The sequence below is a fragment of the Siphateles boraxobius genome, unplaced genomic scaffold, assembly GCF_051911475.1.
Source record: "Siphateles boraxobius isolate OS27281-9 unplaced genomic scaffold, OSU_SipBor_1 3, whole genome shotgun sequence".
NCBI classification, from domain to species: domain Eukaryota; kingdom Metazoa; phylum Chordata; class Actinopteri; order Cypriniformes; family Leuciscidae; genus Siphateles; species Siphateles boraxobius.
This window is the reverse complement of record NW_027508919.1, coordinates 874028-897373: the sequence shown is the minus strand read 5'-3', so window position 1 is coordinate 897373 and position 23346 is coordinate 874028. Positions and strand designations below refer to the sequence as shown.

Below are 23346 nucleotides of genomic sequence, written 5' to 3'. Positions count from 1 at the left end.
GCCAAAGGAACTTTATCATGATGCATAGTATCCCGGATCCATGAAATAACTTGTCTTTAAAAATAAAAATCTGCCTGACTCTATGGGAATTTAACATAGGGGTGTCCTGACTTACGCAACCTGTATTTTAAGGAAAAACATTTATTTATTTACAATACATTATTCATTCACAAAGAAAATTGGTGTCATTAAAGATTGGATTTTTCCTAATTTTTTAAATTAAGGCATTAAGTACAATTTCCAAAGGATTATTTTTTATTCCTCTTTTTAGTCAACTTTAGCATGGGTGTGTTCACTTAAGGACACTTAATACACTTTTATATATATATACATATAGGCAGGCATGTATGGCTGCATTTCAGCAGAATAAATGTAACTATAATGGGGTAAGTTGTCAAAATGGGAAGCTACTCGTTGTTCGCACTAATTTGAAAAGAATACCCTATGTATTATAAAGTAAATATTTTAAGTATATAACGCTAATTTATACCAAAAAAAGTATTTTAACTATTATTAATATCTAAATTTTTAATACATTTATAATGTCTCGCTTTTAAACTAGTTATAAATGAAAAATTTTCGCATATTAGCAGAATGAATGCACTAATTTGTAACATTCTCTGCTGGATTGCATTCGTCCTTCAAACGCAGGATCATCTGGAGTCGCCGGGAGTCTGTTGCTCTTAAAGCGAGTCCTGCCTCGTGTTTTAATGAACATTCCTTAGAAACCTCCACTAATCCTCAGAGACAAACGGGAGGATTTCATCAGCTCATCTCCACAGCAAACAGATGTGATGTTACTGATAATCGTGACACACGTGGAGCGCTGGGAGAGCCGGCTCATTGACGGCTGGAAAACAACGCCAGGGCTTTTGTTCCTTGCTGGTTTGTCTGAAGCGCCTGTTTCGGAAGGATAAAACCTGGGTTTGTTTTCATCGGCTGCTAATACAGATGACACTTCTGAAGATCAAACTCTCTGTGTGCCCATATGACTCTTAAAGGTGAAGCACTTCAGTGGGAATTAGTTCTGAGACGTATCGGTGTCTGATCGCCACACAAATACCTGAGTTTATATTTACAACGTGGAAAGAAGCAAAGAGAATGATTGGATTTGACAAACCAATCCACTATCGGCCTGGGTTGGCTTCATCGCTGCGGATTCAAGATGATCCTGCGGGAAAAACAGCTTTTCATATTCAAATGGCCTTTTATAAAGCCATGTTTGCACGCAATATGCATCAGATGGTCCATGAACGCTCTATCCATCTGAGACTGAAACTACAACAGACTGAATCAGATGCTGGGTAAAAGTACTGTAAACATCTTTAATCTGCCTCAGAATACATGCGGTGTGTAAAGGCTCTGGAGGAGAATTGATTCGGGCCACAGACGGATCAGATCCCTGAGGATCAGACTCACACACACTCATTAGTGAGCAGTGTGTGCTGGGTAACAGATGCTGCTCTGGTGAACGTGTGGATGCTTTACTTAAACACTAGACGTGCATATTAAAATTCAAGTGCACACACACACACAGACAGACGAGCTTTAGTTAATTACACACACTCATGTGTGAAGAACACTTTAATTTACAGTTGTGTAGTGGACACACACGCCACCATCTGAGCCCTGACCAACACACACTTACTCATTTCTGATCCTCATACACACATCCAGTCCATTATCTCTGTTTCAAACTTATAGTGAGTTGTCCACATAGGCAACTGCCTTCTAAGGGGACGTTCACATTAAACATGCGTGCATTAGATTTGACTTGCATTGATTTAGTAGAGCTGAGAAGTCATTTTTTAAAGAGGGCATATTGGCATATTAAGTCTTAATTTAGTTTTTGGGCTCCACTAGAACAGGTTTTCATGCTTGAATGTTCAAAAAACACATTATTTTCCTCATTCTCCATTGTTGCGGCTCCTCTCTTCCCAGTCTGTCAGTAACGCTCCGTTTAGTTTCTGTCTCTATGAAGCCCCTCCTTCTGAGAAGCACACTGTGCTCTGATTGGTCGGCTGGATCAGTGTGTTGTGATTGGTCGAGCGCTTCCGAATGTGTTTGGGAAATGTCCCGCCCCTTACCATAACCGCCAGATTAACACACTACTAACTAACTCAACCAGGCCCCGCCCCTTTATTCTGCGTATTAATTATTATAATGAGGAATATTGTGACGTGTTCGTTCCAGGAAGAAACTCAAGACTACAATGGAGGCGTTTCAGGGAGTTCAGAAACACTGACACTGATATAGAGAAGAACTGTGTGACTTTGCAGAGATTTTTATGTTCAAACAGGCAACATTACACACTAAAAAATGAACATGGAAAAAACATCATAGATCCTTTTTAAATACAACACTAAGAGCTATTGTGCTTCTTTCTTATCTTCTTTAGTTTCATCTTACAGGTCAAGACGTCCGTTTCCACTGGGGGTGAGAAGTAAAAGTCGTCAGCTCAGATATCAACTTCAAAGTACATTATTTGGTTGTTTCCTGCTCCATTTCTTACAGACACACACACACACTTTCTCCACACACTGTTCTTCATTGGTCTCATACAGTGAGAGTTGATTGTATTGCCTGAAGATTCAGTGCCACTGCTGCTTTAATGTAGTTAGGGAAGATGAGACATGCCTCTGAAATGTTATCCTTATATATATTGTTTGAGTTTTTCTTATCTTTCCTTACCTAACATCAAATAACAACTTTATACACACTTCTGTATACCGTATGTGCTCCAATGAGTCTAAACGGGTGAGAAATCATCAAAGCATCACGTTCGACCCAACATAAAAAGGAAGTAAAAGGATTTTGCATAAAGAAAATAAAGCCAATTATTTGTTTATTTTTGGATTGTGGCAATATAATATATTTTTTATATTTCATAGGTATTACATATACATTTCATTATTTCAATAAAAATAGTGCTATATTATTTAAACTTATACTTGATTTAAGTATCTATAACACTTATAAATATATTAGTATTTGTTTGTATTGAGTTTAGTTTAGTATTACAGCAATGTCCTTGTTTTTTTTAAGTAAAAAAGGGGGTTAAAATAGGTTTAATTTTTTATTTCCAAAATAATACTAAAATATAATAGTATTTTTTATAACACACACACACACACACACACTATATATTACATTATTATGCCATAATATTATACATGATATCTATTACACGCCTATTCTTTTCATTTGTGATGAAATATGACCTTGATATTCCCAAATACAGTAAACCCGTTTTACACTTAGCCGATATTCAAATGTCAATGAGGTGCATTAAAGATGTTGGTCAGAGTTTCCATACCTCATTTAAAACCACTCACAAAATCTGAGTTTGCTATTGACCAGAAGCAATGCCTGATGTGAACCATTCCTCCAAAACACCTCTGGACAAAACAAGACACAAAATCAGACCACATCAACATCTAAACCTCAAGCCAGCTGTAAAGTACGGCATGTTTGGGGCTGCTTTGCTTCCTCAGGTCCTGGAAATCTTGCTTTCTTCAACAGAAAATGAATTTAAGTTTGCCAGCACATTATTGTAATAAGAGTGGACATTAATTAAAAGAACGTAAGACAATCTGTCATCCAACTGAAGCTCAACAGAAGTCGGTGACGCAACAGGAAAACAACCCAAAAAACCGGACTCAATCAACAACTGAACGACTTTAACAGATAAAAACCTCTTCTGGAGAGAAACAATCCGAGTCCTGTCCTCAACGCCACTGAGATGAGGTGGTATATCACCTGAAAGAGCAATTCACACCACACATGTCAAGAAAACTGCTCAAACTAACCCCTCTGGTGCTCAATTCCTCCTGAACGACTGCAGGTCTCATGCACAATTACAATAAAAACTCTACTTTTGGTTATTGGTTACAAAAGTAAGTTATAGCAATTGCTAAATTGCACAGCTATATAAAGTTTGAAATATGTTTTATATCCAACTGAATACGCATATAGCGATATATACAATATAGCAAATCTCAGCTGCCTCTTTTTATTTTGTTACAAAATGTAACAATATTGTCGCCCAGCTCGGTTACACTTTATTTTAAGGTGTCCGCGTTACAGTGTAATTATATATTTAAGTACTGAGTAATATTAATGAACCACATGCACCTACTATAGGGTTAGGGTAGGATTAGGATTTGGTTGATGGTTAATTGCATGTAATTATGCATAATTTACTATTATTACTATGGTAAGTATATGTAACAAGGACATTAAAATAAAGTGGTACCCCCAGCTCTTTATGTAAAGTTGTTACATATGTCCATGTACTTACCATAGTAATAACAGTAAATTATGCATAAATACTGTACATGCAACTAACCCTGAAACCAAACCATAACCCTATAGGGAGTACATGTTGTTAATTAATATTACCCAGTACTGAAATATATAATTATACTGTAAAAATGACACCTTAAAATAAAGTGTAACCTAAAGTTGGATACACAACTGGTTAAAAGTTTGGAATAATTAGGATTTTATTAATCTTTTATGCTTAACAAGGCTGCATTTACTTGATCAAAATTACAGAACTATTATTACAAGTTAAAATAAGTTTTCTATTAGAATAGTTTTTAAAATGTTATTTATTACTTTTATGCAAAGTTTAATTTTCAGGATTCTTTGATAAATAGAAAGTTCAAAAGAACAGTGTTTATTTAAAATATAAGAATCTTTTATAACATCATTAATGCATTTATTGTCACGTTTGATCTATTTAATGCATTCTATTTTTTAAAAAATCTAAATTACTGTATTTTTGATCAAGTAAATGTTGCCTTGGTGAGAATAACATACGTCTTTCAAAAACATAAAATCTAAATGTTGACCAGCAGTGTATGGCCAACTTTTCTTTCCATAAATACATACATTATATTCACGTAAAATTATATATACTATATAGCAAATCTCATCGCAGAATGCTACTATATTATTGCCAGCTCTTTATGTATAAGTTTGTCCAACATTTTCCACATACAGCACATATATTTCACTCGCATAGGACGATGTATTGCAAATACCAACAGCTACTCGCATCATCGTAAAATATAAACTTTGTTGTCGTCCAGCTCTAATCTGCTAAATAAAGATGTTAAGATATTATCAACATTAACAAACGTCGTGATTTTCAAATGGTAGACTATCTTCCACTGACTTAAAAGATTTTTTACGACTCTCTGAATTCAATACAGAACAATCGTAAAGCTGTTAAGACATCTCAGCAGTTGAAAAGGATACTTCTGACTATTTTTTTGATACAAAATGCAGAATTATGGTCTTAATTTTTTATAGATTAAAGTGTTTTGTATGACTCTGTATTCCCCTATTGATTTTGCAATCTTTTTTTTTAAAACATCGTGATTTTTTGTAAAGCTGCTTTAAACAATGTGCATTGTGAAAAGCGCTATACAGCTGGATTAGAATTGACTAAATAAGCCATTTTTGTTTGCTCTGGTTCTAGTAATAACATATTTCTCACCTTAAACTCCGTCTCTATGTTGGCGAGTCGTGCGAGTTCGTTGCTGAGCTCCAGAGCCGTCAGTACGGGATCTTCGCTGGACAGCGACAGGTAGGCGGCGCTAGCGAGCCCTTTGTACGCGTTCATGCGCGATCTCGAGTGACTGAAAGAATCGCGTCTCTGTTTCTCCGTGCACTCGTAGCACTTGCAGAAGTAGTCGTGTGGTCGCTCGATCCTGGCGCCCTTCATCAGCAGGATGTGTACGATCTCGTACTCCTGACAGTGAGCGGCCAGAATCACCGGCGTCACGTCGTGTGAAAAACGTGTCCCGTCCTCGTCGTAGGCGTAGAAGTCGTCGTCCCTCAGCTCCTGCTCCAGCGGGCTCAAAGTCAGTCTCAAACCACCCGCGAACGCCGGATGAGCCAAAATGGCCTCCACGATTCGCACGTACCCTTTGCTGATCGCTAAAAGAAGCGCGTCGCCCACGCGAGCCATTCCATCTCTCTTCAGGAGGAGCTCTGTGACCTCCAGGTGCTCATTGCCGACTGCCAGCTGTAACGCGTTTTGACCCATGTAGTCCACGCAGTTGAAGTTGAGTGTTTTGGACTCGTCCAGCATCTTGCGGACGACAGGAATGTTCCCGTACTCCGCAGCATCGAGGAAACGCTCCTCCTCCACCGTGAGACTGGAGCCACGTTCGTTGAACATGTAAGCAGGGCCTCGGATCGCCTGACGACGGCCCTTCTCTCGCAGGGTGGTGTGCCTGCGATTCATGACCTCTGACCTGAGAGAAAGTTCAAAAATAAATTAGCAAAGAACACTTAATCGCAATCCATATTATTTGTAATGAGGTACAGGATATTCAATGAAGAACTTGCTTTATCCATCATCAAGTTAAAGTGCCCCTATAACACTGTTACCTTTCATGCAGAGATGTTTGTGAATGTAAAAGCTCTTTAAAGTTTCGAAGTGGGTTTGTAACTAATTTGCATAATTTCAGCCTATGGTTTTAAAGTGCTGTCCGTAAATGACACCTACTTTGCCCCGCCCTTAAACACTGTAGTTTATCTGAGACTGGAAGAGTTTGGTTCGTGTTGTTCATGTCGAGAAGACGCTGTTTTCTGCTGACAAAGCAAATCCACTTTGATGAGATTGATACGGTAAAACCCACGCGATCGTTACTGTTCATTCGTATCACTGTGTGTCAAGAGCTGAGATTCAGATATGATAATGAGCGTTTGTTTTCTGACCAATCACAGCAGACTCTAACTTCTGATCAATCACAGCAGAGCAGCTCTCAGAGAGGCGGGGTTTAGAGAGACTGAATCCTTGATCGAAGCGTTTCAGACGCAGAGAAAAGAGCTGATGCTGCAGTGGATATTATGAGAAAAATAAAGTGTGTTTTTCTTTGGATGCATGTAAAGCTATTTTTTACAATTCAATATAGCATGATCAATAGGACCAGGAGTATTTTAGGAAATAAAATAAAATCAGTTTTTCTGCTACTATTTAACTGAGATATAAAACTGTTTATATATTTAGTTATATAAACTTTTTTTATAAAGGCTGTGATTCTTTAACACATACTATACTCTACATATCGCAGAATAACAATAAAGATCACCTGATATGATTTTACAGTTGTTACCTAAAGCTAAAAAAAACGTTCACAATTTTTGCTCTCAAAACTTTCAAAAATTTGAAATTGAGCAACATTTTTATTTAGCGGAAGTTGAAGTACTAAAATATAGACATTAAAAAATAACAATATTAAAAATAAAAACACACACAAAAAACAATATTTGAATGAAAAGAAAAATATAAAAAATAACTATGTAGAATAAATACTATGATAAAATAGTAATGATAGTAAAGTAACATTGGGAAAACAACACAAACTGTAAAAGGCTGCAGCTGAAGTGTTAAAAAGAGCAGATTAGACTAGTTAAATAAAACACACTCAGTTCACTGCACAGCACGAGATTCAATCCATGACTGTTTGTCAATAGACGGATGGCCTAAAACAGCCAATCACAGCTCTGCTTTTAGAAGTTGCTAAATTGGCCTTTCACTCCACATGAGTCAATCTGACCTATGATTGGACCAATAATCAATGACATCAGAGATCAGCTCGGGGTTGCAGGTTTTTCTATAGGTCTCACACTGTCATGCACGTGATGTTCAAGAGTGGGAACAAAAGCTAAGAAATTGCCATGATTTCAACAATTTTGGGATAAAATACACACACTTGTGTTTTGTCATTTCTAGATGAGAGTGGATATATCACTCTTTAAAAATGACATGATGATTGGAAAATGCAGTTGCTATGTTTGTTTAAAAAGCATATCAATTTTTGTCCTCTTGATCAGTCTTGTCTGAAATTGCACACATACAAAAGCGCCTCTGGAGAAAATCCATTTACTCAGCACCGACCATTCACACACACACTCTCTCTCTCACACACACACACACACACACACACACACACACACACACACACACACACACACACACATACACACACACACCATTGTAAACGTAAATATACACACACAAACACATGAAACATACATGTAGCGAGCAGATCAATATGTCGTCTGGTACATGCTGTGCTGCTCTGAACATTTTATTTCCAAATGCTTTCAAAATCTGTCTCAGAGTGACATACTACTGCAAATTGCAGCAAGTCACAACCAGCTACGAAACAAAAACACTGTCTGCTTTCATGAAAACACACACGAATACACAATAAACCCAGAAAGTGAAAATCGCAAAACTTTAAATAATTTGTAATTGAGCAAAATTTTCATTTAGCTGAAGTTGAAGTACTAAAATATAAAGCGACACCCTAGCAGCCACATAATGTCCTAGCAACACATTGGGAACCATCTACCAATGCTCTTGGAAACCACTTCTTCAAAAAATCTAAAATTGTAGTTATGTATAGTGGTGTGGCCCACCAGTTAACTGACACTGTGCTCCTCAGAGACGGATAAAAGGCTGAAGTGATAAAAAGACATGGGAAAGATGATTACACAGCGCTCTCTCTGACACATCAAACGCAGAAAAGAGTGGGTGAAAATGGAACCAATTCTAACAGCGCGAGTTCCCTGAGGGACATGAAAGAGCGTCGCACTCGAGAGAGAGACATGCTGAGCACAGATAGACAGCTCTGTGTGTGTGAGGTCATTAAGATCCTCAAGATATGTCTGTCTCTCTCTCACACACAGTTGCAGGTGCATGAGTTTCACTTTCAGAAGTGTCTGATTAAACGTGTGATTTATGTGGTACAACTAGTGGCACAAAAGGGAATAGATTTTAAGCATTGTTTACTTAATATAAAATCAAGTTAAAAATATTGCTATATTTCTGCTGCTGCTGTGCGTTGCTATGGTGTTCTGGGTGGTTGCTAGGTGCTTTGATATGATGCAGTGAGATCTACATATCATTGGCTGCATTTACTGGAACCCTGATAATCCATTTGTATTCAGACTTATTGAACTTGGTAGCACAGTCTGAATAAAGTTCAATCGAATGAATTGGCCAAATGCGATTAAAATATATCTTTGGGATTGTAAGGGGTGGTTTAAACCTTTTATAGTCCGTTCAATAGGACATGTAAAGACTTGATTCGATTGACAACCAAACCTGGCAAGTTCTGCACTTGTGCAATGATGTAGAAATTGTGTTCAGTCATGACGACTTTATGGCCGCGTGTCCACCAAAGCGTTTTTTTCACGCGGCTGGCTCAATTGTCAATTGTTTTTAATGGGAGCGCCGCATTTTTTAAACGCCATGAGCGTAACGAGGCGCTGAGCGCTATTTTCACACTGAAGCGCTGAGCGTTCAGCGTTTTTTACAGGTCGCCGAGAGTTGAAGAATGTTCAACTTTGGGTAAACGCAGTGCTCATCACTGTCACATTTTACCCAGCCGTCCAATCACAGTGGAGGAGGGGCGGGACTAATACCACACCGACCAACTGTCACAACATTCTTTCTGTACAACGACGTCAACCAGCAGAGCTAACCGAATAAAATGGATGAAAAATTAATTTTAGTATGAAACAAATCATCTGCAAAATCAGTTACAAGTAAACTGTGCCGCGGATACTCTGTATCATGGCAACGAAGCGTCTCAACTGAAAAAACATAGCGCTGTCACAATGCTCTCAAGCGCCCACAGCTAGGCGTTTTCAGCAGAGCGTCTAGCGTTTTCAGCTGGCTAAAAACGCTTTTGTGGACACACGCCTAGAGAGTTCGGCATGGTAATGTATATGACGATGTTGATATGTTTGGTCTTGGCGGGATAGGTCTGCTACACGGCTTCTGATGTTATTGCGGTACAGCAGGTATGAGACTTGCCACTGCCAATACACACACAACACACTGCTGTGAATAAGACATGCTGCTGCTGTACATGAATTCCCTGTAGCAGATTCATACAGGTGGAGCTGGGGAAGGTGGAAGGTTTCTGAAAGCGCATTGAAAACTGCTACAGAAAATGCTGACCAAGTATTTGAAAGTTGAGCAGCGAGCTCATTGGCTACTGATACAGCAGGAACCAATCAGCTGTGCCCTAGAATAATGTGATTGCAAGCAGGTTGAGTTAAGGACCTATCAGCCTGCGCCATCTAGAGTTTCATGACATAACTTTGTATTAATGACATGACACACAGAAAGAGCTGTTGTTGTTGTTGAAAATAATGTTATAAATGACTGTCATGTCAATCTAAAAATCTCATTACACTCAATGTCTGTGAAGTGGTGCAGGACAGTTCATATTTCCACAGACTCCTTGTTTTATGTGTGAAAGTACAGTTTTTACTGCTTGATAATGTAAGCAGCACAGCACAAACCTTTGTTTGCTCATCGTCTCCTAATTAGGACCAGAATTAGATCAATATTAAGTCTACTTTTTAAAACAAAGAAAAGGAGGATGGTTATGTGCCAACAGCGGAAACTCTTGCAGTTTGCGCATGTCAAATGACTAAATCCAATTTTAAGGTTTAATCTAACATCAACCCAATCACTTTATTTAGCGTTCATGTAAAAACTATGTTCGGATTCATCAATCGGAATAATTTCATTCCGATTTAAACAAAAGGTGTCCATGCAAACATATCTATTGATTTACATATTTACATTTTTAGCAGAACAAAAAATTATTCACATGACGTATGCTCTTAGCTGAGTCTGCCATTGTTCTCCCAAACAGGTTCAAAGTTCAAACTCACTCCACTGACTTGCCGGCTGCTTAAACAAACAGATCAGTGTTTTAAAAGCATCGTCAGGAAGTCAAACTACCAATGCAGTGAACATCAAACTTGCACATGAGAACGCATGTATAACACACAGCTGCTTTAATGACTACATGATGTGCTTGAGTCTGATCTGACAGTTTAGGATTATTATGAGTGAAGTTTAAACAGGGAATGATTTATGAGCCCATCCATATGGAGAAAATGTGGAGCTTATTATCTCGACGGACACACAATCACAGAGAAAGACATTTTTCTATCCTTTCATCCTACTGTAAAGATCACCTCTCATTTTTCTCTCTGCTCTCTCGTACCAGCATCAGCATAAAGATAGAGCATTTGCTCCTCATCAGCACAAAGAATGAAAGGACCAGCTGGAATCACAATGAGAGAGAGGAAGACTACAAGGCAGAGAAGTGAGACAGATGAAACAGAGCGGAAAGACTGAGATAAAAGAAGTGATGATCCTCGTTATAAACGCTTTGAAATGATGGAGGTTCTGTTGATATTTTATGCTGGGGGAAAAATGAAGAGAAAAAATGAGGAAGAAGAAGCGGTGACTAGGACGTGACCAGAGTTTTTAAACATGAATAAACACGATAAAGTATACAAATAATATTAAATAAACACTGGAAGTGACCGGCTCCTACAAACACAAGTGTACAAACATAGTCTACATGAGCAGCTCAGCTCCCTTCTAAGGCAGCGTCCTCACATGGCACCTGACTGAAACACCCTACATAGTGCACTTCTCATGTGAAGCACACGAGACATCTGAATCTGAACTGCGACATGGTGCTAATCTAACCGTACAATGATCTAAGGATAGATATACATATGTTACGTTCTCCTCCCTGTCTAGGGGTCAGGAGGGGAGGTAACAAAAGAAAAGAAAATATGATAATTAAAAAAAAGTAACAGAGACTTAAAAACACGTTGAGAACACACTTCAGCCTCAGTCTCAGAGTGAAAACATACACAACTTTAAGGAAAGTAAAAGTATTTATTTCCTTCATATCTCAAAAAGGTTAACACAAGGCGGGAATAAGTCTTCAGGAGAGAGCATGGCCTAAAATAATGAACAAAACAGAAGCTAACTAAGGTTTAAGGGAGCTACCTACCCTGCATAAAAACCAAAGATGAAAATCAACAACACAGACACACATACATAATTATCTGATTATATAATCCATTTTGTATCAGACTGAACCATTTTTAGCAATGCATTTCTGCAATTTACTTACATCACAGCTTTTATTGATGAGAATGCATTTGTAGATGAGTGTGGCTTATTGAAACCAATCTGAATTGCTGAATTATTATAAATAAGTGAGCACTTACAAAACTTTAAGTGCATGACATGAAGGTCTTATGATTTTCTCCTGGATAATTTTCTCATACGTGCAAAATAAACCACATTTTAAGGTATATTTCAACAATATTTTGTAAATCTCTCTGTATCGGAAAATACATAAGCGAAAAAAACACTATCTTACTGTTTTTCTTTATCTCTTTTTTCTCTATTTCTGATATTATTATGATTATAATCATTGTCTCCCTAACTGTTTTTGTTGTTGTTCTCTTTTGTATCTATTATTGATTGTTACTCTGTTATACTGTAATTAAATACTGTCATATGATTTGTGTCCATGTTATAAAAGATACATTTAAAGAGATATTTCACCCAAAAATGAACCATTGCCCTCATTCTCAATGAGATGGAGTTCATTTTCACACCACTCTTTTCTACACAATGAAAGTACACAGCGACCAAGGACAAGCTCCCAAGCGTACAAAAAGCAATTTTGGTCTGTTTTTCACACAAAGCTATTGTATGACTTCAGAAGACTTTTAGTGTAGTGAATAAGTCGTATGGATACTTAATGAACTATTTTGGAGCGTATAACCTCAAAATAGTTCATTAAGTATCCATACGACTTATTCTTTCAGAGTAGGCTATATGAGAATAAAATCAGCAAGAACATTTTTCAATTTCTTCTTTTTTGTTCCAACAAAAGACAGTCATACAGCTTTATATGGACATAAAGTTGATAAAAATGATGACAGAATCCGGTGAGGCTTTTGGAAAATAATTCCAGTCATGCTCAAGTCGAGTCTCATCTGGAGATTGACATGGAGATTAATGAAGGTCTGATTCTGCCTGCAGTATTATCACCGCTGAAGCGGATCAGATGAGGACACAGGCAGCTTGTCTGGAATATTTTGGCAGGTTATTATTGTTTTCATCTCAGGCTGCAGGGAGTGTCTTGAGACCAGAACCAAAACTACAAACCATTTTCTCATGTCTCTCTTTCTTTCAACCTCGCACACACTTTCAGGCAAGTACCGGCTAAACATCGATATAATGTCAGACATCAATATTTAAAGACTTATCGTGGTGATTCGCGGCCTGATTTTTGCACCAACTCAAAGGAGCGCAAAGATGATGATCAGCGCATGCGCATATAGGCCTACAGGAGAGCGCCAATCAGGAAACTATTATAACCTCTCTATCATAACACCTTCGACATCAGATCAGTAATCCTAGCTAAATCATCAGTTAGATAACAGTTACTATTATCAAGTAATACAAGACTACAAAAACTGAGGTGATCGTTAATTAATGCCCAAAATGCGCAGAACACCTATTACAATGCAATTTTTTTATAACTATACAATAACATTATAAATTTATATAAAAATGCAAGAACTATAACTGAAAGAAATATTATTATACTATTATATACTATTTATTATACTATAAATGCTAAAGTATTTAATTAAAAACTGCATGATAAACAGAAAGTAGAGCAAAATTACAAGCAAATTACAAGCGATTAAATTAACTAGCCATTTATATAAAACTTATTAAGTTTGACTTAAGTCATCACACTACAAATATTAGGCTAATTTTGTTATATCCTACACTGTAAAAGTGGAAAATATGCTGTTCTTACATTAAATACCAATTTTATCTCCATCGATCCTTAAAAATGACTTTCCGAAAGTATAAGCAAGTTGATTCGGTCATATCAAATGATAGGTTTGACTTGGGAAAAAACCGTGCCGTTAATTGAAAAATAGACCAGATGAAGCAGTTTTAGGTAACCTGCCAAACATTTCCATCTGTCCGTTTCTATATTCCTGCCCTGTGTATTAAGATGTTATAAAGTCCCTCAGACTGAGGGTTTGACTCACGCGTGCGGTGGAGCGCAGCTGTGCGGGGTCTCGATCACCTCCTCCGGGCGGCGCGTCTCATGATCGGCTCGCTGTCCGCGGTTCTGGAGACCGTCACGCACTGGAGACGCACCGCTGCATCGCCCGGGACGCGCAGGTGAGCGTCTGATGGTCAACTCCAGCGGACCGCAGGGAGACGCGTCTCTGGATCGGGTGTGCGGGTGCTCGATGCGTGGATGTGGAGCAGATGCCCGCCGCTTCAGGGGTCCTGGCGGCTCAGGGAGAGGAGTCTGACCGGCAGAAGATGGAGAGGAAGAGGAGGAGGAGGAGAGGGAAGAGGAGGCACGGAGACCCTCGCCTTCGTCAGACATCGGGAGAGCTCGTGCTCCACATCTGGTGAGTATAGGGGATTCATGAAACTGAGACGCGCAACTTCAGCAACAAGTGGATGAAGAGTTTCTCACACACACACACACACACACACACACACACACACACACACACACACACACACACACACACACACACACACACACACAAATGAGAGAGGTGTGGCTTGATGCACTAAATTGTCAAAAGTATGTGGACTGGACACCCTGCAAATGTACTCTACTTTCATTCTGTGGAACACAAACGAAGATGCAATGAGAAATTAAACCGTTTTTTTCTTTTCTTGAAAGTTTTAGTTGACAATTAATGTCATCCTTCACTTTTATTGAATGCAAAAGAGTGAGATGGACATTCTGAACATCTACAGGGATGTTTTGTCTGGTAGCTTCAAATTAACTAGTTTTATTGAGCTAAACATATGCTTTAATAAGACCAAATCAATGCAATGCAGTGATATGCTATACTCAAACAAAAGCAGTTTTAAAAATTATTGTAATGGTTTCATAATCAAAATACAAGTCATTTTATAAGCTTATATTAATTGAGAGACTGCATGAAGTATTTGTACTTTACAAAAATGAAATGTCGCACTGCATGCCAGTGTTATTTTAGATTAATTGAGATACTATTAATAATTTTAAAAAGTTGTAATAAGATTATATTTTATTTCAGTTTACTTTTATTTTAAGTGACAAAAAATGTTGTTGTTGTTTTTTTTAGTTAACTATAATAACCCTGCTGCATAACATTCATGTGTACTGCAAAAAGCTTAAAAGTAGATCTTTGCATTCATAAAAATTTTATCATCTTGAAAAGCTCATCACGCCCATGTTATTGTCAACTACACAGATTTTGATGAGGATCTTTGATTTCACAGCAAAGCTACACATTAATAACCACCTATCATATTTTGTATTCTCAACCATAAAACCCACCAACACCAAACACGCCTGTGACATCAGAATACTGACCGGTTAACATTTGCACTCGAGTCGTAGGATTTAATCAGGGAAAGTGAGCAGGACGTGCGAGTGGAAACGTGATTTGCTTCATGGTCAAACAAACACTTAAAAGCTCAGCAAGCATCCAATAAATAAATATCAGCAATATCAGGGTTATTGACCTGGAAGTATCAAGGTTTGCAGAAATGCAGAAATTGTTTTACAGTATAAATATCAAATTTTCTCAAGAAGCAAAATTACTTCAGGTATTAAGTTTTTTTGTCTGAAAAATGTATCAAAATGAAGTGAGTTTATACTGAAAAATCTGCCAGTGGGGTCAGAAAAATAAACAAGAAAACAAGAATTAATATCTTATCTCACTTAAATGTATCTTGATTGAAGAATGTTATACTGAAAAACAAGACAGAAATACTGAGTGAGAAAATCATTTTTCTTGTTAAAAAAATAGCAAAAAAATGTACCTAGAACCTACAGTGATTGTTACTTTTGTTTGCTGCATTTCACAATAGATTCAAAGGAGCTTCATGGAAAATAGTGCCAAAAAATAAGCAACAAAATGACTAAAGCAAGGAAAAACGGAATTAACTCAGCAAATGAGCAAAAGATAGAGAAATATAATAAAATGCAGCTACTGTGATTGATTGGACAATCACAATGTAAGAAATAAAATATTCTGAGCACTGCAGAGAAGATGATTAGAGTGTTTGTGATGCTAAACAGGTACCTGTGTGTGTGTGTGTGTGTGTGTGTGTGTGTGTGTGTGTGTGTGTGTGTGTGTGTGTGTGTGTGTGTGTGTGTGTGTGTGTGTGTGTGTGTGTGTGTGTGTGTGTGTGTGTGATGGCCCCGGGTCTCTTCCTGTGTCTGATGGGCATTCTAGGAACATCCGGAGTGAGGGATTAATTGGACAAAATCAGACACACACACCACACAAACACACACATGGAGTAAGCCTGAGCTCCTCATGACACTGAGAGTGTATACAATCACTCCACTTTCTACTGAAATCAGGAGGCATGATGTTCCCTCTCCTCATCCATATCACTCCAAATATCCATTCCACACAGTTTCTAACTGCAATCAATGTTTCAGTCTTATGATGGGGGAGGAGAGAGAGCGAGCCAATCAGCAGTAGGGGGTGTGTCATTAATGATGGGGGAGGAGGGAGAGTGTGCCAATCAGCAGCAGGGGGTGTGTCATTCATGATGGGTGAGGAGAGAGAGTGAGCCAATCAGCAGTAGGGGGCGTGTCACTCATGATGGGGGAGGAGAGAGAGAGACAATCAGCAGTAGGGGGTGTGTTATTCATGATGGGGGAGGAGAGAGAGTGAGCCAATCAGCAGTAGGAGGCGTGTCACTCATGATGGGGGAGGAGAGAGAGAGAGACAATCAGCAGTAGGGGGCGTGTCCAATCAAAATGGGCGAGGAGAGGGTGAGCCAATCAGCAGTAGAGGGCGTGTCCACTCATGATAGGGGAGGAGAGACAGTGAGTGAGCCAGTCAGCAGTAGAGGACTTGTCCACTCATGATGGGGGAGGAGAGACAGTGAGCCAATCAGCAGTAGGGGGCGTGTCACTCATGATGGGGGAGGAGAGATTGAGACAATCAGCAGTAGGGGGCGTGTCCAATCAAAATGGGCGAGGAGAGGGTGAGCCAATCAGCAGTAGAGGGCGTGTCCACTCATGATAGGGGAGGAGAGACAGTGAGTGAGCCAGTCAGCAATAGGGGACTTGTCCACTCATGATGGGGGAGGAGTGACAGTGAGCGAATCAGCAGTAGGGGGCGTGTCCAGTCATGATGGGCGAGGAGGGTGAGCGAATCAGCAGTAGGGGGCATGTCCGCTCATGATGGGGGAGGAGTGACAGTGAGCGAATCAGCAGTAGGGGGCGTGTCCAGTCATGATGGGCGAGGAGGGTGAGCCAATCAGCAGTAGGGGGCATGTCCGCTCATGATGGGGAGGACAGACAGTGAATGAGCCAATCGGCAGTAGGGGACTTGTCCACTCATGATGGGGGAGGAGAGAGAGTGAGCCAATCAGCAGTAGGGGGTGTGTCATTCATGATGGGGGAGGAGAGAGAGTGAGCCAATCAGCAGTAGGGGGCGTGTCACTCATTATGGGGGAGGAGAGAGAGAGAGCGACAATCAGCAGTAGGGGGCGTGTCCACTCATGATAGGGGAGGAGAGAGAGTGAGTGAGCAAGAGGGAGATTTGAAGACTGTAGAAAGAGAGATGGCTGAGAGACATTACAAAAGAGAAAAGGCCAGAGGAATATCACTGGAAAAAGAAGGGTTATGATCAGACAAGAGCTTTAGGACCCGAGTTAATATCAGAAAAGCTTTCCAGTGCTGGAGAGCGCTGGTGTTAATACATGATGTGAATGATATCAATATATTCATTATATTTTAAACCGTCAAAAATGTAATTGAAATAAAATGTACTTCATGGCAAGAAAATACATTTCCGCTAAAAATAAGCTTTAGACTTAATTGCAAATGTTAGGACTTGAACAAATGTGATTATTGATTTGATAGATTTTACACACATACCCATATATAGTATGTTTTACTGTACGTACAATACACTCTCTTAGAAAGAAGGTTCATTAGGATTGTAGATCTCTAGGGTTCTTGACTCAATTTTAAAGAACGCTTTATGCTAAAAAAAGTTTCTATTAAGGAGAAATGTCTTAAATGATTGCCTAATTTCTTTACCAGCAGTTTAATTCATGAAATTTAATTATAATAAAAAATAATTAAAACAAAATGATTTAACTAAAACTAAATCCATAAACTTATCCCATGATGGAACCCCTAAAAGGTTCTAAACATGAAGCGCCTGACAGAAACGTTAAGATACAGAACCTTTTCGTCTAAGACTGCCGGTCAGAAGAATCATCACATGTCACAATTCATCCACCTCGAGCTTATTTCATCTATCATAAGAGTGTGGAGATGGAACAGGATCATGTTTTGGATTACGAACTCACGGGATCAGCACAGAGATCTAGCAGCTGTCGTATTTCAATCCAATGTCCTTTACTCTTAAACACTTTAGAAAGAGGAAGGGATGAGAAGAAATAACTTCATTTTCAGAGGAAAGGAGGCATTAGAGCTTCACAGATTCTTTCTCTCTATATTCACACTCAGGTCTGGATCATCTTCTGAGGGGTTGGGGTCTGACATGCATTATGTATAAACGCTCTCTCTCTCGTTTGGAATCCTCTTTTCCCCCCAATGGCCTCTACAAAGTACGCTCTCTATCTCTCGCTGTTTTTATATTTATTCAAAAATGAGCACACCTAGACGAAACAACAGAAGGGAATCTTCATGAAGAAGCTGTAATGCTTTCAAAAGTTTTCTGAATGCACTTTTAAAATAACTGAAGCATTAAGCTGCATTTGATGTCGTTGTAAATATCTTTAGCACACACCAAGCAATATTGGGGTGCTGGATTTACTTGGAACCTTTTTTTTTAACTCAGAAATTGCTAGTAAACTTCACAGATAATTACAGCATTAAATGAAACGTGAAGCATGTGCAATGCATGTGCATGTATAATGCATGTGCAAATTATACATCATCAATAGCGATTATATTATGCAGATTAGATTGGTTTCATATAAACAGTATGAGTTCATACGTACCAAACCCCAGACAATTTCAAGCCCTAGCTGGTCTAAGCTGGTATCTCAGTCTCAAACGGGCATACTGTAGTGTGAAAGCGGCTTCTTCACAGAAATCAGATGTCTGGACTGAGCTGTCAATCATTCAACTGAAGCCCTGCAGAGAGAAATCCAGCATGTCGCTCAGATCAATAATGCGTCCACCTCTTCTGCTCACCCTCAGCTGTGGTCTGACCCTCCCGATCTGGCTGTCACTTCACATTGTGGACAGAACGCTTGAAACCACATAAACACCTCAATGTTCACAGCGTCTTTAACAACAGTCTGCTGCACAGGGTTAAAGATCTGGGACACCAAACTGCAGTCGGTTCCACATAAACTCATAATAAGTCCACTTATAATCTCAGTCAAGGTTTCTTCTCCCACCACAAATGTAGTTTTTCATTACCATTTTGTACTCTTTATCAGACTTTTAGTATCATGCAAGCTGTATCTTTAAGAAATCATGCTTGTATGTTTAATCATGATGATTTCTGAATGAGTCATTTTTTGCAGTTTAGCTCAAATTAACTAATTTTAAAAGACCAAGAAAAACCCGGTTTTCAAATATTTAAAAATGGTTTGCTTAACACCAAAATAAATTAAAATAACAGAGCAGAATAACATAAAAATCCCCTCATTTTTAAAATACACTTTAAAAAAATGAACGTGAAAACAGTAAAACTAGTAACTACATTATTAAAATGCTATACAACTACAAATAATGACTTATGCTTCAAACGCTTCTAGAAAAACATTTAAATGAGTCTGTCAGTGTGTTTTATTAGTTATCACTAATGGGACACGTTTGACATACCGTCCTGTAATTCTCTTCTATGACTAACAATGAATTAGTATTTATTAATAAACTTAATCAAAAGGTAAAACAATGTTTTTCTGACCACATTAACAGATACTTTTTCTTGTTTTAAGCATAAACTCACTTACATTTATAATTTTAGTAGACAATATCTTAAGCCATTATAACAAATACAACATTTGATTTTAAAAATGTAAATGTTGTAATGAACATTGTTGTAGAAGTATTGTTCATTGTTAGTTCAAGCAGGCTAATGTAGAAAAAACCTTGAATGAATGAAACCTTATTGTAAAGTGTTACCAGATAGTTAGTGTCATGTTTGTTAGATAATCTCAAACCTCTTTTACTAAACAGCCAGAAAACCGCTCCGGTGAAAATCTCTCATTTTAAGGCTTTCTTCTGCTTTTCTCTGACTCTGCACATAAAACTCATGCAGTCACATGTCTGTTAAAAAGGAAATGTAAGAATGCACAAGCATAGATAAGACAGTAGCAGGTCATTAATGCATTCAGAACTGCACAAATAGTATAAGCAAAAGCTTTCCCGAATATAGTGTGTCTGGTTGCTCTGATAAGGAGGCCTGTGAGGACCAAACGACCCATTACTACATCCTGCCTTTTGTGTAATTTACTGAGTTCCTCTTGATCTTGCTGAAGATGCTCGACCGCTCACAGCAGAAATGCAAATGACTGAGACCGACTGACACTCCTCTAAGATTACGAGAGGGAATGTCATTCTGACAGCACTTTAACAGCACTATGAACACTCTCCCAATGCAGTTACTGAATTCTAAAGCAGCATCACATGTAACCTTCATTAGAGAATTCTGAAGATTTAAAAAATATATTTTATTTATTTCAGTCAACATTTAGAAACAAAATATTATCCAAAATGGCAAATCAGTCTATCTAGAGAAATGCTGATTATGAATGCATTTCTGCCATGACGACTCTAAGGCCCCATCCAGACTACTGCGTTTTAGTTTAGAAACGGAGAATTAAAATGAATGCGATCTCCGTCCACACCAGCGTTTTAGCTGTGTATTAGAATTGATCTCCGTCCACATTAAAACGACTGAAAACGCATATCACGTGACCATTCACCTACACTCGGCATACGCGTGCCGGTGTAAACAGGAAACAGATTGACTATTCCTCAGATTTCGCTGAGGTTAATAAGTGCCGATCTGGACATTTAGAAAGTTTTCGCACCATTCCTCAGGAACCACAACTTCATTGATAAAATGATCCCACCATGCGCTGGTTCTTCCCGGCTTAACCCTAAACCGACGCTCCATGTACGGTCGATACCGCCGCTGCACACGGGAATAGTCACAGATCACTCGAATAATAGCTTGCCTCCGGCGCATGTAGGCAGTTATAGCATTGTAAAATACAGAATTTACTTGCACTAGCGTAACTGGTAGTCCAGACTGTTGTTGTGTTTTCTTCCTTTGTATGACACCCAATCAGAGAGCCGAGCATGAGCCTGCACGTCATCGTTTCAAAAGTCCTTCGTTTTGACCCGTCTTCACTAAAACACCCTCCAGAGATTCAAACACCAGAATGGGGTCGGCAGCGTTTCTAAACTTCTCCTTTTTAGGTCTTCGTTTTTGACGCTTTTAGTCTGGACCGGAAGTGCAACCGTAGAAAAAGCTCTCCGTTTCTAAACTAAAACGTAGTAGTGTGGATGGATCCTAAGAGTGTTTGGCATGGAATGAATATGACGATGTTGATATGTTTGGTCTTGGCGGGATAGGTCTGCTACACGGCTTCTGATGTTATTGCGGTACAGCAGGTATGAGACTTGCCACTGCCAATACACACCAAACACACTGCTGTGAATAAGACATGCTGCTGCTGTACATGAATTCCCTGTAGCAGATTTATACAGGTGGAGCTGGGGAAGGTGGAGGGTTTCTGAAAGCGCGTTGCAACTGCTACAGCAAATGCTGAGCAGTATCTGAAGGTTGAGCAGCGAGCTCATTGGCTACTGATACAGCCAATACTTATTTAATGAGCTCTGAACTGTCTTGCATGTCTCACCCCACGAAAGAAGGTCTGACGTCTCAGTGTGTCTCAGGAACGGCTCCTCTGGACGGGTAATTGGTCTCAGCTGTTCATCCTCAGACAGAAACAGCGTTTAAGCAAACGGCTGTGTACACACACTTTCCCCTCCATCATTTTCTCTCGCCGCAGAGCAAACCCTGAAATATGGATGAATGAGGGAGAGAGAGTTTACACCAATAATGAGTGTGTGAGTGTGTGGTCTGTTTGAGTACATGTTCGTTTGTGTGTGTTTAACATTGTGTACATATAAACATATAGCAGGTGAAACAAACACATGAGTATTACATAAATATGTGCACATTTACAGACGTATATCAATTTAGTAGAAATATGTGTGTGTGCGTGTGTGTGTGTGTGTGTGTGGTTCAGGTACTACATTATGTCAATTTGTTGTCAATGCAGAAACACACAAATAAGATTGCAACTGAACAGCGATCAGACGGATGGAGGAAAAAGAGAGGGAAACTATGAAGGTCCATAGGTAGATAAAGCACCATATGAACACACAGAAATAACATCACCGCTCTCACATGTGAATCTCTTGTGCCGCAGGAGAAAAGACCTGAATTCAATCTCTCCCATGAACGCACACATCACTGCTGCTGTATTCAGGAGTTTCTCATCTGTAAAGAGAAACATTATGATCGAAATGATTATTTCTGTATGACCCCAGTCAGTTGTTCAACTCATCCAACCAGAAAATTTCTGTTTATCGGTCATGTTTGCACCAATCCCACAGACTGAAAAAAGATGATAAGTGCAAATCTGTCCAATCCCAATACAGAAGCTAATGTAAATCACTCTGAAGTTTAGAAATGTTTTACTGCTTCAAAACATCTCAAGCTGAATATGATATTCACAAAACATCTCAAGCTGAATATGATATCATAAAATATCTAAAGTACATAATTCAGATTTATAAACCCATTTTCACAATCTTATTCTCTCTTATTTCTGACATGGTGTTTTGGATGATGGTCCAGTCAGATATAGATCACCAAACACAATAAAATAATATGTTATAGTAAATAATATGAGGCTCATACCTCACAGCACTCTGAGTCTCTTTCACATCAGATGTGATGCCAGCAGTCCTCCAAACACCAACTGTTGTTTTACCTCGAAAGCTTGCAAACAGCTTGAGAGCCATACTGAATGTGGACCTGGAAAATGAATAAACAAGAAATGCTGTGAAAAAATAACATACCATAATTGCAGTCATTCCTATGAGAACAAGATCAGATTTCTCAGAGGATGCATGAGTTACACGAATAACAGAAGCTCATTTGTACCTTCATTTTGAAGACGTGTTTGATTAGGATTGGATTGAAACTTCAACATATTTCAGTAAACATAAATTTTTCAAACCTCCACAGGGAAGACTAGTCCTGTTCAAATATAATTAAAGGCTTCTTTGAGGCACTATAGCTAATAAACATCCTTCAGCAGAGTTAGTCAATTAGTCCATTTTTGCATAAGCCATGGGCGGATCTAGATCCTTTAAGAGGGGCTTTAGTGGGAGTCTTAAT

The 23346-nt window shown here is 38.8% G+C and overlaps 1 protein-coding gene across 1 annotated transcript in view; it reads right to left on the bottom strand.

The window, feature by feature from the left end:
* Positions 1–22880, bottom strand: part of trpc7b (transient receptor potential cation channel, subfamily C, member 7b) — an 85153-nt gene extending 62273 nt beyond the window's left edge. The window contains exons 1-5 of the mRNA XM_077247245.1: positions 22864–22880; positions 22348–22440; positions 21794–21954; positions 13942–14313; positions 5507–6269 (exon numbers count right to left, since the gene is read on the bottom strand). Coding sequence (XP_077103360.1) covers positions 5507–6269; positions 13942–14291 — 1113 coding nt within the window. The 5' untranslated portion in view covers positions 14292–14313; positions 21794–21954; positions 22348–22440; positions 22864–22880. The remainder of the gene's footprint in view (positions 1–5506; positions 6270–13941; positions 14314–21793; positions 21955–22347; positions 22441–22863) is intronic.
* Positions 22881–23346: the final 466 nt, after the last annotated feature.